Source organism: Cyanistes caeruleus, chromosome Z (genome assembly GCF_971803275.1).
Source record: "Cyanistes caeruleus chromosome Z, bCyaCae1.hap1.1, whole genome shotgun sequence".
NCBI classification, from domain to species: domain Eukaryota; kingdom Metazoa; phylum Chordata; class Aves; order Passeriformes; family Paridae; genus Cyanistes; species Cyanistes caeruleus.
In genome coordinates this window covers 38,992,812-39,006,700 of record NC_141732.1, presented here as the reverse complement: position 1 = coordinate 39,006,700, position 13,889 = coordinate 38,992,812, and the positions used below count along the sequence as shown (strand labels likewise).

Below are 13,889 nucleotides of genomic sequence, written 5' to 3'. Positions count from 1 at the left end.
CATTAAGTGGGGATGGGAAAATCAGTATAGAAATCTGACCTTTTTTCCCCACTGTAGTGAATTTATGAGGCTTAAAGAAGAGAATCAGGAGTTTCCCAAACTGTATTCAATGCACACAAAGTCATAATGGTCTTTAACTACTAGAAACAGGCTGAACTTCAGACAGTACAGAAGCTTCCACTGACTACCATTCATTTGCTTAGTTTTCTCTCACTGAGAAATCTGTGGTGTAACTTGAACCATTTGTTCTCCACTTACTTTGAAGCAAGTTAGCAAAGGAACAAAGAAAGTCAATGTAGTTTAATCAAGTTAATTTACCTGAGATAAGGAAACCTAGGAAAAAAAAAAGAACTTCACATAAATAAATTTCACCTTTTTTTTCTTTTTTATTTATCCTTTATTTAGTAAAAGCACCCAAAGCTGCATTATATTAACACAAGTAATAAAGCTTTCATATTTTATTCCTACCAGTGCATTTCCAAGTCCAGGTGAAATGCCAGAAATAAGTAATGCTGCCACACCTTGAACACTGGTGTAGATCACAATGATACATGACTTACAAGTGAATCCCAATGTAAAAAAAAATAAAAAGTTGTAGTGTAAGTGTGAAACCTGTAACTTAAGCAATTGAGGCCATTTCTATTTCCACAAAGTACCATAACAAAACGGTGGCTGTAGGATAACATACTTCATCATACTTTTTGCATCACTTTATTGAATACTCCATGCTGGATGCAGAACTTACAGCTATAGTGTGTACTGGCTGCAATGCTGCAGTGAGAATGTGTACCGCTTGTATTACAGAAAGGGGTCATGAAATGTATGGACCTGTCCACATGTTTGACAAAATGAAACAGCAATACCATAAAACTGCACTGCATGTGAATATTGCAGATGGTTAAGTTATATAGTCATTCATTCAAAAATCCAAATATTCCAATGAAAAAATGTATATAAAATGTAGTAAAACATAAATTACATTTAAAGGTCTGTACATGATTCATCCCGCAAATAGAAGCACAAAAACAGCACCTTGTACATTATTGCTCATTTTGGTCTTCTAAAGTTCAAAGACAATTTTTACTAAAAGTCAGGAAAAAAAACATGGTTTCACATGCAATCCAGCAGTAACTGTGGTAAATCAAGTAAGTCACTCACAAAACCCAACACTTTCACAATGCAGGAAAACACATGTGGAGCCCTCTTCTATACTTGATAACCAATTAAAGTTGGATTTATTAAGTTAGTGCACACCTATAATATCCCCTACAATATCCCCATTTTTGGTTAACAGTGTATTAAGGCTGTTTGCTGTTTAAAATACACAGCAGAGAAGGAATACTTTCATCCACAAATGCAGTCAGATGATCTCATTTGGAAGCTTCACCCAAAGTGATGAAAGAAAACCATCCTTTCTCCTCTCAGATTATTCCACAAGCTGTTGTGGATACTCTATGTGAGTTCAAAATCATTTGGATAAATCCATGGTAGAAAATTCCATCAAGGGCTATTTAACAGAAAAAAAATACACTTCTGTCTTGGGAAGACCCTAAGCCACAAATTGCTGGAGGCTGGGGCAATATCCTGGGAAGTTTCTGCAAGGGAAATTGCCCTTGCAGTCTCTCCTTTGGCAGGCATTATCGATGGTCTTTCAAGACATGATACTGGGCTGGACAGACCTGTGGTCTTACTCAGCACAGTCAATTTTATGTTCAGTTTCCCCCCTTTTCTTGTTATTGTAATACAAACACAGATCATTATTCTCAACTTCATTTTTCAGACTCAAAAAACAAACAATCTTGTGTCCACGATGTCGAAGAGATAAATACTACAAACTAAGCTGTCCATCACATCCAGGGCACTTCTTTATGCTTAGAGCAATTCTGCAACCATAGCTGGATTCCTTTTTGTGTTATTGGATTAAGCATAACTCACTAACATTACACCCATATATCAAGATATACATGGTGTGCAGTGCTACTCTGCAATACGTTGCACAGCAACAGTACATATTTGAAAAGCAGCTTCTCTCAAGAACTGTAGGACAGTAAAAAAGATTAAATCCAGCAAGTCTATACCACCATATTTGACAAATCTACTGGTGGCAATGGAAACCTGGTATGTTATTACTGCTGCACTTTTAAATGGATGTTACTTTTTTTTAGTTTTGTTTCTTTGAGTCAGATCAAAATCACTCTATTAAGCCTAAATATCTACTCTCTCCATACATGGAAGTGATGTGGAATTATCATCAATGAGGCCAAATTCCTTAGGCTTCTGATTGAATTTCTGCTTCATCCATCTGAAGTGTGTCATTATCCCCCAGCAATTCTGTTTCAGGCACAGAGCCCTCTTCTTCCTCCTCCTCCTGGACAGGGTTCTGGGCAATATCTTCCACTCCATTGTGGGTGTCATCCGTGCCTTCTGACAGCAGAGCAGCTCTGTCGGCCACTGATGCATTGGAAGGTGCTGTTGTTACATAGCCTGTGCTGGTAGATCCACTCCCGCTGTGGTGGGAGCCTGGTTTGGGAATGATCTGGGGAGGTATTTGCTGAGGAGCCATTTGCATTGGAATTTGGACAGGATAAAAATTTGGCAAGTAAGCACCATAGGCAGGCATTGGCTGGTAACCATTAACTGGAATGTAGAGCTGAGGAGGTGGGACCATTGGTCTCATCTGGCCTTTCATTTGTATGAACTGAGGTTGAGGGAAGGCTGGAGTTTTCTGCTTTGGTCCAATGTATCTAGCATTGCTGACATTGCTAACAGGGCTTGTGCTGAGAGAACTTGTTTGTGTGGTGTTGCTTGCCCCAGAAGTTTGCGCTGAGCTGTTGTAATTAGAAAGGTTCCCCCATGTTCTTAGTCTGTTATGTATATCCTTAAATCTTGGTCTTCTGTTGGGAAATTCATTCCAACACTCCAACATCAGTGTGTATATCCATGTTGGGCAGTCATCAGGACATGGCAAAACTTGTCGGTTCCTGATCATCTCAATGACATCCTGGTTGGAATAACCACAGTAAGGCTGCAGGCCATAGCTGAAAACTTCCCACAACACAACTCCGTATGACCATATATCCGAATCAATAGAAAACTTGCCATACATAATAGCCTCGGGGGACATCCATCGGATAGGAAGAAGGGAATTTCCCATCAATTTGTAGTAGTCAGCAGCATAAACTTCCCTGAAAAGGCCCAAATCAGATATTTTCACATTCAGTTTATCAAACACCAGTATATTTCTAGTGGCCAAGTCCTTGTGGACAACATGGTGGCTAGAAAGATATTCCATTCCTGCAGCTATCTGAGTCACAATGTGAAAAAAGTCTGCTGGTTCCAGAGTAGATTTTACTGTCTTGTCATCATCAGTGCTGCCAACATCCGAGTGGGGAGATCTCATCACCAAGAACTCATGGAGATCACTGTGGGAACAATAACTAAATATCATACTTATAGGTTGCTCCTTTGTCACTATTCCCAGCAAACAAACTATGTTTGGGTGCTGTAACCGTGATCTCATCATTGCCTCATGTTTAAATTCTTCCCGAAGAGCCAGTTCTGCTTTGTCTTTAAGTGTCTTAATGGCAACGGCTTGTGTCTGTTCACCTGGTGCTGTACCAAAGAGATGCCCCTTGTAGACTTTGCCAAACCTCTCCTCTCCTAGTTCCTCCATAAATCGCACAGTGGAGAGATTAATTTCTTTAAGCTTAGCCTGAAATGAAGAAAACACGAGTCAGTACAAAAAATCACATTGTCTTCTGAATAACAGGCTCTCTTATTAAAGAAAATCTCCCAGTGGTTAAATCTCCAAATGGAAGATAGATTGGGCCAAAAGGACTTTTCTGGTTTTTTGTGTATTCACATCAGTACATTGATTTCACAATTAACCTTGAAATGAGTTACACTACTTTCAGAAGTATAAACTGAATTATACTGCAGGACACTGGATATGGTTATTTTATAAAGGAGTGGCCACACTTCCTGCATGCTAAATTAATATTGGGTTCAGAGTAAATCCAGCAAGAAATTACATCTATTAACTGCATCTGTACTTTCCCTGCAGACCAGTCCTCAGCTGCCCAGTGGACATCTGTCAGAAAAGCACAGAGGCTGAGGAGGTGGCAGTCTCAGAGTGAACTGAAACATCCTTTCCACAGAAGAAGGAACAAAACCTCTCTCTTTCAGCTCTGCAGTACCAGATAATGCCCTTTCTTCTCTGTTGCACTATAGGAATGGACCCTGCCCATGGGCAGAAGTGTACAGTACCCCTGCTGAGGAACCTTCAGTTTGCTTCAATAAAGACAGGGGAGGAGTTGGACAAGGAAGGGGAAGGAATTTCTCTCTGATACTTGAAGGGAAAGGTTGCAAACCCAAGAGTGGGAAATCCCCAGAGCTTTCCTCCTGCAGCTGGAAGGGAAAGCAAGGGAGTCTGTGATGGTGATGTAATGCATCTGTCCTGGGGCAGCATGAGGTGGAGGTGTCCCTGACCAAGTGAGGTGAAGCTTCACATGCAGGGCAGCACAGCATGAGGGAGCAGGGCAGGCTGGGAAGATGCTTTAGCAAGTGATTTGTGAACAACCTCTGATTTTTATGTCCAACAGCCTGTAGACTGGGCTGGAAAATTTCATTTAAATATTCAGATTAATACACAAAATCATCACAATTAGTTACAATTGCTAATATTCATCAAATACTCTACCAGTTTCCTGAACAGATGTTGCCAGCTTCCAAAGTAAGCATTGTTTTTAGAGTTTGCATCTTGTAAATGCTGTGATTAAAAATTCAACATTAGCTCTGAACAGGATTTTAGTGCAGAGATCAGTTAGCTGACCCAGAAAATCCTGTGCAGGAACTGACATATGTAGACATGAGTTCAAAGCCATTTTCCTTTCAACATCCTTTGTGATACACAGCCTTGGAAACATGTTGCATGCCATCTCAGCTCTGAAGTCACTTATGGATCAGAACACCAGAGGTCTTGAGCTGAAGGATTAGAACAAGAAACCCCACTGTGCATCATGCTTTAAACAGGCAAACAGGCCACATCAGGCCATGTCATTACCAGGAGCAAAAATGAGCTGCAGGCTGAAGACTGGATCAGAAATAACCACTTTTTCAGTCATTCGGACAACAGGAAGAATGGCAATTGGTGGGTAAGGACAAATGCCATTAAATACTGTGTACTGAAAGCTGTTGTCCAAGGTCAGGATTTTTAGATACACCTACAAAGTGCAAGACCTGGCTTTCCCTGAAGTGGATAGCCTACACAGTATGAAAATTAGGTCCCAAACAACATGGCTCAATTTGAACAGACAACCTGAGATGCTGAAAATCACGACACATTGAAAATACACGGGCCTAAGCAAATTGTGTAAGAAATACCTGTTTGTGTTGATTAATGAGTGGCATTTCCATGTCTTGGCTGGGAGATGCCATCAGCTGGCGGCGCTGCGGTGTAGCAGCAGATGCCTTCTGCTTGTTTCTGCACATGCAGACCAGGAAGAAAAGACAGGCTATCACCAGAGGGATGGCTATGCTGGGAACAAGGATGTAGAGGATTCCCATTTTGCTGTTGTCACGTGGACCTGTCAAGCACAGAAATGCTCACTGCTTACAATAAGTATTTTTAAGCTATTTGATAGTAACACAAATAATTATTAATACTATATTTTAAACCAAAAGTAAACTATACCCTGAAAACAGAAGTTGCATTACCTTCTCCCCCTTCTTCATAATTTTCCATTACATATTTCAAAAAAGCTTGAATGGACATAGCAATTAACAGTATGAAGGTAAACTAGCAGCCCCACATTTAATGTGAGGGCTGTAAGAGTAGGTGATTAATTTTACTTTATTTTTGAGACTTACAGTAGAGGAAACTGCAGAACACAGACCAGGGTATCACTGCACTATCCTGTTTAGGGTATAAAAAGCAAGTGAGCAGTCTCTACCACAATATATAAACCAGAGAACTCAGTGTGACCCAGCAGAACAATGCAGTCTGACCCGCTCTCACAGATTCAGCCATTTAAATCAACACTTGGCCTGTTCTTTACCTCTACTGGTGCTACTTCTGCCCAGAACAAAAGAAATTTCACCTCTCATTGGTAGAGATATTATTTGTTCTGTACTTCGTAGATTTGCAGAGCTTTGATATTAGAGATAGACATGAAAAAGTCACCAATACACTTAGCACTGGAACCTTCCTAAAATACTTTTTCACTTAATACTTAGAGACTTCAGGAAAATCTAGTGATGTCAAAAATGTTCAATGGAACTGCCTGGGATGTTTTCTGTAACCTGTGGTTTTGCTATTTGTGGCAACTGCTTTCACCACAACCGCATCCCAGTGTTATCTTTACCCTATGGTACATGCAATGTAGAAATTTATTATAAATGTCAAATCATGTTTCTGCAAAAAAAAGTGAACTAAAAAATTTCAAAGTAGTTCTGAGCAGTTTTAGAGATCCACATAAACCATTTTTGTGGCTTCAATGATATATCTGTATCTTGCTTCTGGAAACATTCTTTTCTTCCTAATGAAGCACAGTATTAACTGTCACATTCAAAGACACTGTCATATCCAAAGACCATTACCAATGTGTGAAGTCTGTACCAATACAGAGAAAATGAGCAGAACTGTACTAATTTGTGAGCTATACTTTTTATTTTTGCAAACAGTTGTGCTGCACAGAGCCACTAGCAGCTAGTGTGGGACACTTCTGATGAGATCATCTGCTTTATGCACTCCAAACTGCTCTGTTTCTGCACTTGAAATGGTTTCTTTCTAACCAGGCATGGTGCTATATCTCCCTCTATAGGATTTGAAAATCCTTGCTGCCTGCAAGATGTCATACAGAGCAAGAGAATATACCCTTGAGCAGCAGGAACAAACCAAATGCATACTGGTGATTTGCATGTGCAATCTGTCATTTGACAGGTCAAAATACAAACTGCAGCATCATCATTAATTATTACCTCAGACTAAGCCTCCAGTATATAATAAAAAAGCGTCACAATATCTCCAAACTCTGATCTCCAGAGAACATTAAACAATTAGAATACAAAACAAAGTTGCTGCAAGTTAAACATTTAAAAGTATAACCCTCCTAAATGAATTGTAATAACTAGAAACATTCAAAATTACACAGGATTCAGAACAGTAGTAGGAGAAAAAAGAAAGAGAATACATACTACAAGAAGGTATGTCACACAGTTCCATGCGTACGTTTTTGTTCTTTGTAAAACACCAGGGACCATCCATTTGACCTCCAGGATTTCGACAATACGCATGTCCTCCACCTAGCTCTGGAAACTGTGTGCTTGTCAGATCATGGTTGTGGGGACTCTGTGAGTCCCAGAGTTGGCAAGTGTGGCCAGACTTGGTAACACTGACAGTCCCTCTGTAGTCAGCTCCAGAGCCATTGTAGCACTGATGATCTAAAACACAGGATTTGGGAAAATGTTAGAAAAATCAAAACAATCAAGGGACATCAAGACCAAAACAGCTGAAGTTCACAGAACACGTATGGAAACAAGTATTTAAATTTAGATGCCTCAAGATTTAATGAAAGCTGTTCATTTTGCAATTTCAGTTCTGTGTGTATCTGTACTTTTGCACCCAGTTATTTCTGGATTCTGTCCTGGAATGCCTCACATATGGTACACACACCAGTATTCACAATTCTGAATTCAATTTGAGACTAAGAAGCGTGTATGAACCTTTAGATACAGAACATGATTAAGTTAAAGTAAATCAGAGGTAGGAGTTTCCCATCAGGAAAAGTCCTCAGTCAAAAATGAAAACTTTTATTTCTCATAGTCTGCCCACCTTCTTCACACTGCTCACTTGCTATAGGAATAAGGGCTGCATTTTCTAATGCCTCATGCCTCTTTTTCCTTATTTTCATCTTCAGAAAGAAAGGATTCAGGATCTTCTCTTTAGAAGCATCATTTTCTTATCTTTATTCTTTGTTCTGCTGCTTCATACTTTTTGAGTGCTTGTCCTCTATATGCATCATCTGAGTTGAATTATGCATTTTCCTCAATATTTGCACCATTACCTTCTCCATTTTTCTGTTGTCCCCTCTCCAGACCTCAGGAATCCAGCTCTCTCAAACCCCACAAATACTCAAGTTTCAGCTGTTCCATCAGCACCACTGGCTCTGAGAATCACAGACAACTTTCACCAGACTATTTATTTGGTTTGCTCTCATGCCTTTTGCTTGGTATCTCTTCCCTGTCTGATTTGTCTCTGTCGTTGCATTGTTTCTGCTTCTCAACTACACTAGATTATTTATATAAAAGCAAAGACCTAGTCTTTCATGTCCACCATTATACCATGGTTCTTGCTCCTAACTGTGGATTCAGACAATGGATAGTCAGAATAATTTTATCACACTTTGAACTTTAAATACCTTTGGTCTCTTCAGGTTTTCTTATTTTACAGTATGGGGGGTTGTGATTCATTGCTATGAAATGGAGTAATCAGAAAGACTGTCTGAATATAATTAGTGACAACAGAACAGCCCTTCTACTTCTAGATGTAAATAATATGAATTCATGGAAGCAAGATCCGTTTTTCAGCCATTCTGTGCAGGTAAAGAAAGATAATTGCACCCCAAGTTCAATTTGCAGGATTAATATTCTTGCGAATTTCCATATAGAAAGAATGAAAAGGTGGTTCATTTCCTGACAGATCTTCCAGTGAAGCTTCAACAAACTATATGAAGTTTATCAATAGGTGAGCAAAACTCTCTAATAGGCGTATGGCAAGGTTCATCCAAAAAGGCAAGGAGTAGTGGAGGCAACACTCTGCAAATCTGCATCAAATCAGCCAGTGAACACAAAGTTTCATAGCCCAGGGTGGTTGATATAACACACTCTGGTACAAGCCCCATCCTTTAGACTTCCTTGCCCTCCCAGATAAACGTTACAACAGTGCAAGATTATGGTCAGTATTAACAAGACAAAAACGAGTAGTTCAGCACTTTCTTTACAAAAAGAATGGCTGATAAAGTATTGTCTCTCAGACTCAACCAAGGAAGCAGCAAGCTGTACTTCTTCCCAGGGATGAAACACGCACACTTACACCGGCTCAGTCTCTCCACAGGAATCCCAATTCTTATGCAGTTGGCAGCTTCCAAGGTGTCGGGGCGCGGGAGGTCCTCGCACTTAGGCAACTGTAGCTGCATCAAGATGAGGGGGTTTGACCTAGCAATGTTGTACTCCTGCCTACAGAGATCATTCTCCAGAACTTCACACTCATCCCGGCACAGCTCCCGTGGCTTAGGGTTCCGAGAACGCTCGTCGCACAGGGGAAACACGAAGTGGCAGAAGGAAGGTATAGCGAACTGCGAGCACTGGTCAGACAAATGCGTCGAGGTGCCAATCATGGTGAATGCAGCTGCAAAGGAACAAAAATACTGATATTGCATGGATTCACAGCATGGGAGAAAACTTAGTTTTGATGTCATTTGCCTTTACCACCTTTATTCTTTCCTTGAGGGTCTGAAAGCCTATTGCGCAACAGGTAAATGAGGTAATTTCTGCTGTAAAGGATGGCTGACACATGCAGGAAGAAAACCCAGCATCCCAGTGTCCCTCTGACATCTGCACAGAGCTTGTAGGCCTCAGTTCCCAGGACTTAACTACCATTGCTCAGACTACAGGCAATTGGTTAATTTTAACTTGAAAAGAAAAAGAGCAAAAGCAAGATACACCTGCCAGGATACTGGCATACCCAAAGATCCTAATTACATAAAATCTGAACAAAAATCACCTTACATCTTCTGCCTCTATACATTTTTATATATAAATAAGTATTTTTAAAGTCTTTTCAAGGCAAAAAGAAGTGTATCATTGATATCTGTGGAGACGTGGCTTATAACATACATGAGAAGCCTAACAGGCAGCAGCTTTCAGGAAAATTAATGTAATCAGTCTCAGCATGCTGATCACATTAAGATGAATGTCATAATGAGTCAGGAATGTAACTCTCCTCTTCAGTTCTCAGCACCTACACACTAACATTTAGCTCAAAGTTTTCTTGCAAATTGCAAAGGAAAGGCAAATGTATGTGTGCATCTTGTACGTAGTGCTGAATCAACCTTTAAATGTAGGAACATTCAACTCCCCCAGTAAAGCATCATTTAGGAGTGAGAGTTGCCAGACTACATGTTCCACCAACTCAAACTGTAAAAAGAGAGGAAATGTCATTCAGCAGTCTATTTACAACCTACAAATAAATTCTTTCTCTCTTTTCCAGCTCACTCCTTTCAATGATCTATTTCCTGTGGACACATAGTACCAAGACTCCCTTCCGTGCCAAACATGCAACAAGCAGCTGCAAATCTAGCATTTCAGACTGTTTACATCTTTGCTTATTTTAATTCAGAAATATTAATGCAGGAATACAACCATTTACCAGTCAGGTTGGGAACATTGCATGCAAACAGACCATCAGACCTCAAAAAGTAGTTGTAGCATATGCTTGTCCCAAAGACTAAAACAGAAAAAAATAAAACTGAAGGACTAAAGTAGTCACTGTTGGTTGTTTGAAATTCCACACTAAGTTTTGTGAAGGCACTGCATTACAGAATCTAGATCATCATGAGAGAAGAATGCACAATTTACAACTGTATCTTTATTTTGATGGAAGGTGCAAAAGACAGCAGTATTGTGTGGTAGTTTAAGGGGTCTATATTTTACTTATAAAACAGATGTTAAACAGCACAGCAGAGCCCTTGCTAGCCAAACACAGACAGGTCAGGCATCAAGTCTGTGCACTATTCATTGTTTGCCTTTCAGTTTTCCAAGATACATCTAAAGTTTTTTTTCCAGGAATGTCATTCTTTATTTAACCAAAGATTGCTATTCTCACACAATCACATGGGCAGGACCAAACAGCACAAGGGCCAATGGAGACAAAGAATATGTATTTCTCACAACAGTACAGCAGGGAAATGAAAATCCAGAACGAAAATTCCCCACAGACATAACCTTGCTAAATGCTCCTGGTGTTGGACAGTAGGTGTCCTCACTTCCCATGCACATCGAAACACACACCATCAAAAATTCCATTTATGAGGTATGGGCAAAACTATCAGCAAAATCTCAGCAGCAATTATTCAGGTAGGTTTTTTTTTCCTTTAGCTAACAAGTTACTGCGATTTCAAAAACACCCTCTCATTTGGGTACAGAGCACCCAGTCTTATGATACTTGCTTAACATATAATGTGACTTACAAGAACCAATAAAATGCTATAAAATCCTCAGGGTACATAAGATGTTTGGTATGACCTTTAAAAGTATGTTGTTTGAAAATGCTGTATTATTAACAGACTGTCATTACTGCCTAGCTGGACATTGGCCAGCTCTATATGGTGGTTCTCAGTGTCTTCCTGAAAGAGTACATTTCCATCAGGAATTCTCTTCAGCTGCAGAAGAGTTCCAGCACCTTAGCTTTGGAAATCTAACCAATAATTGGTAATATTAGGAAAACAGCAGCCAGGTCATCAATTCCAAGTTCCATATCCCAGAAAGTAGTACAAGTCAATGAATAAACATTTCTGGATAATATCACAGTTTCTTTGTTGTTGGGTTTGATTTTGGTGTTTGAAAAGAGCATTATAAACATAATTCACAAAATCACGGATTTAATAATTTCAGATAGCTAACATTTCTAAAATATTTTGTTTTATTGATGAAAAATTTCCAAACAGGACAGAGATTATGTAGCTGGCAAAAAAAAAAAAAGTATCCATATGTATTATTTAATGACATAATGTTTAAAGAGTCTGAAATTACAAAAGATTACAGGAGAAAGGTGAGAGGAGAATGTGCTGTAATAGCATAAGTAAAGCACCTGGATCCAGCACCTGGATTTCGCCAGCCCGAGAATCCTGTCACCGTTTCAAGAATGGGACAAAAAATGGACCTGGATTTCTGGCTTAACAACGAGTTTTTAAGGTAATATCTTAAGGGAGTTCGAGCTGACAAGTGAAGCTAAATTCCTTTTGGCAACTAATTATGCTGAAGCTGGAGAGTCCATTAGTGAGTTGTGTCTGGCCTGAAGTAGATCAGCTCCTGCTGCACTGAGTTAATTTGCTATATATTGTGACAGTTTGCTCTAGTCCGTGGGTTCATTTGGTTGCTCTTCTTCGTGTACATCAGAGTCACAGCTGATAATATAGTATAATATATTAATATCAGCTAACTGAGATCCAGTGAAGAAAACCCATGTTGACATACAGCCCATTAAAAGTCATTAAGGTTTTGGATGCATGTTTGCAACTCTGCACAAAAACTATGTTCAGAGAAAGATTAAGCATAGGCAGAGCACAGGAAGGTCAGCTCTTGTTTTATATAAATCAATGTGAAATCCAGACTCTGCCAGAATTATGCAAACAGGAAAGAAGCCCAAGGGAAAGGCCACCATACACTTCTTAAAGAAAATAAAAGATCAGTACTTTTTCACTGTATCACAGATTCATTTAAAAAACTCAAAATTTTTTTAATCCGTCCTGCAAAAAGCTCCAGTATAAACTAGAAACTGTTAAAAATTCAGTACTCTGACATTTTGCATAAGGATATGGAAGAAGCTTTACACATTACCACAGATACTCACCTTCCTTGCTCCAAATTTTACTAACTGCTCAAGCGAGAAACAGGCTCACCCCCTGTAAACCTTAATATAAAGATGTCTTTGTCATTGGCTGACAAAACTAGAAGGATGATAGCACAGTTTTTACCTGAATTGGATACTTCTATGAATGTTTCTTTCTCCCTCCTGAAGAGATGTGTAAGCTTACCAGTAATTCGGTTCTCAATCTCCCCTTGCATCTGGAGGGAGTCCACATAAATGGTTCTGTTTCCAATGATTCGTGCACACGCAATTCCCCTATACGGCTGACAGAACCCATCTTCATGGTAATCTTCTCTGCAAAAGATATGTTAGGATTTTATATGCAGATGTCTCTCTGCTGCCAGTGGATTTTTACAAAATACATTCTTATAAAAGTGGAAGCACTCAAAATACTGTAAATCTGAAACTGTCCCATTCCCAAGGTGCAGCTTTTTCCTCCAATTCTCTCTTACCTTAGAAGTATTAATGAGGGACCCTGTAAACATCCCATTGCAGACAGAAGGAAACAAAACCCAACATTAATTTTAAAATAATAAACAAATAATAATGGAATTTGACAGATGAATCTATTAAAAAGCCTTTAGACTGAGACAGCAACATAGATCTAGTTACATGTCCTCATGCATTTTTGGCATCCAGCTGAACCACATAAAATTAAGCAGTTTGTTCTCTTCTCCCACTTCTCTCTCCTGCTCTTCATTTCCTGTAGTGGATAGTAGAAGAGATCTTGCCAAGGCTGAATTAAAACATGGAATAAGAATAATCAAGGCTATAACCTCTTTTCCTCTTCTCTCTAGTGAAAGTCAGTGCCAAATTTCTCTTTCAACATATATTTCAATATCATTCTCAATTCAATGAAGCTTTGGGCCTTTCACTCCCTTACATCAACATGAATATTTTGGCACAAAAGCCCTAGCCTCAAGTCTCAGAGGTTCAACACTTCATCCCAAAGTCCTTGTAAATAATACAGAGCTGATCTGCATATCATAACTGTCAGAGCACTGAAAAGGGACTTCAGAGTAAATAGCCAGTATGCCATGTGTTTCCTCCAGCATGGCACTGCCTCTGTGCTAGGATTCACTAGCCTGATGGATTTAGGTTATCATGCCATTTGCTGCATGGTGGTCCAAAAATAGGTAAAAACATAATCTAAAAAAAAATGTGTCTCTAGAGTAGGACATCTAAAAACTTAATTAGCTTTTATAACTAAAAGGTTCAAAAGTTTGAAATACCTCTCCAAAAC

At 39.3% G+C, this 13,889-nt stretch overlaps 1 protein-coding gene across 4 annotated transcripts in view; it reads right to left on the bottom strand.

Annotated features, from left to right (window-relative positions):
- Positions 1-373: 373 nt before the first annotated feature.
- The window catches only part of ROR2 (ROR family WNT receptor 2), a 142,009-nt gene continuing 128,493 nt past the window's right edge, over positions 374-13,889 (bottom strand). For all 4 annotated transcript variants that reach the window (XM_086869376.1, XM_086869377.1, XM_086869379.1 and 1 more), the window contains exons 5-9: positions 12,813-12,940; positions 9,092-9,406; positions 7,195-7,440; positions 5,383-5,585; positions 374-3,712 (exon numbers count right to left, since the gene is read on the bottom strand). In XM_086869376.1, the coding sequence (XP_086725502.1) occupies positions 2,270-3,712; positions 5,383-5,585; positions 7,195-7,440; positions 9,092-9,406; positions 12,813-12,940 (2,335 nt within the window). In that variant the 3' untranslated portion in view covers positions 374-2,269. The remainder of the gene's footprint in view (positions 3,713-5,382; positions 5,586-7,194; positions 7,441-9,091; positions 9,407-12,812; positions 12,941-13,889) is intronic.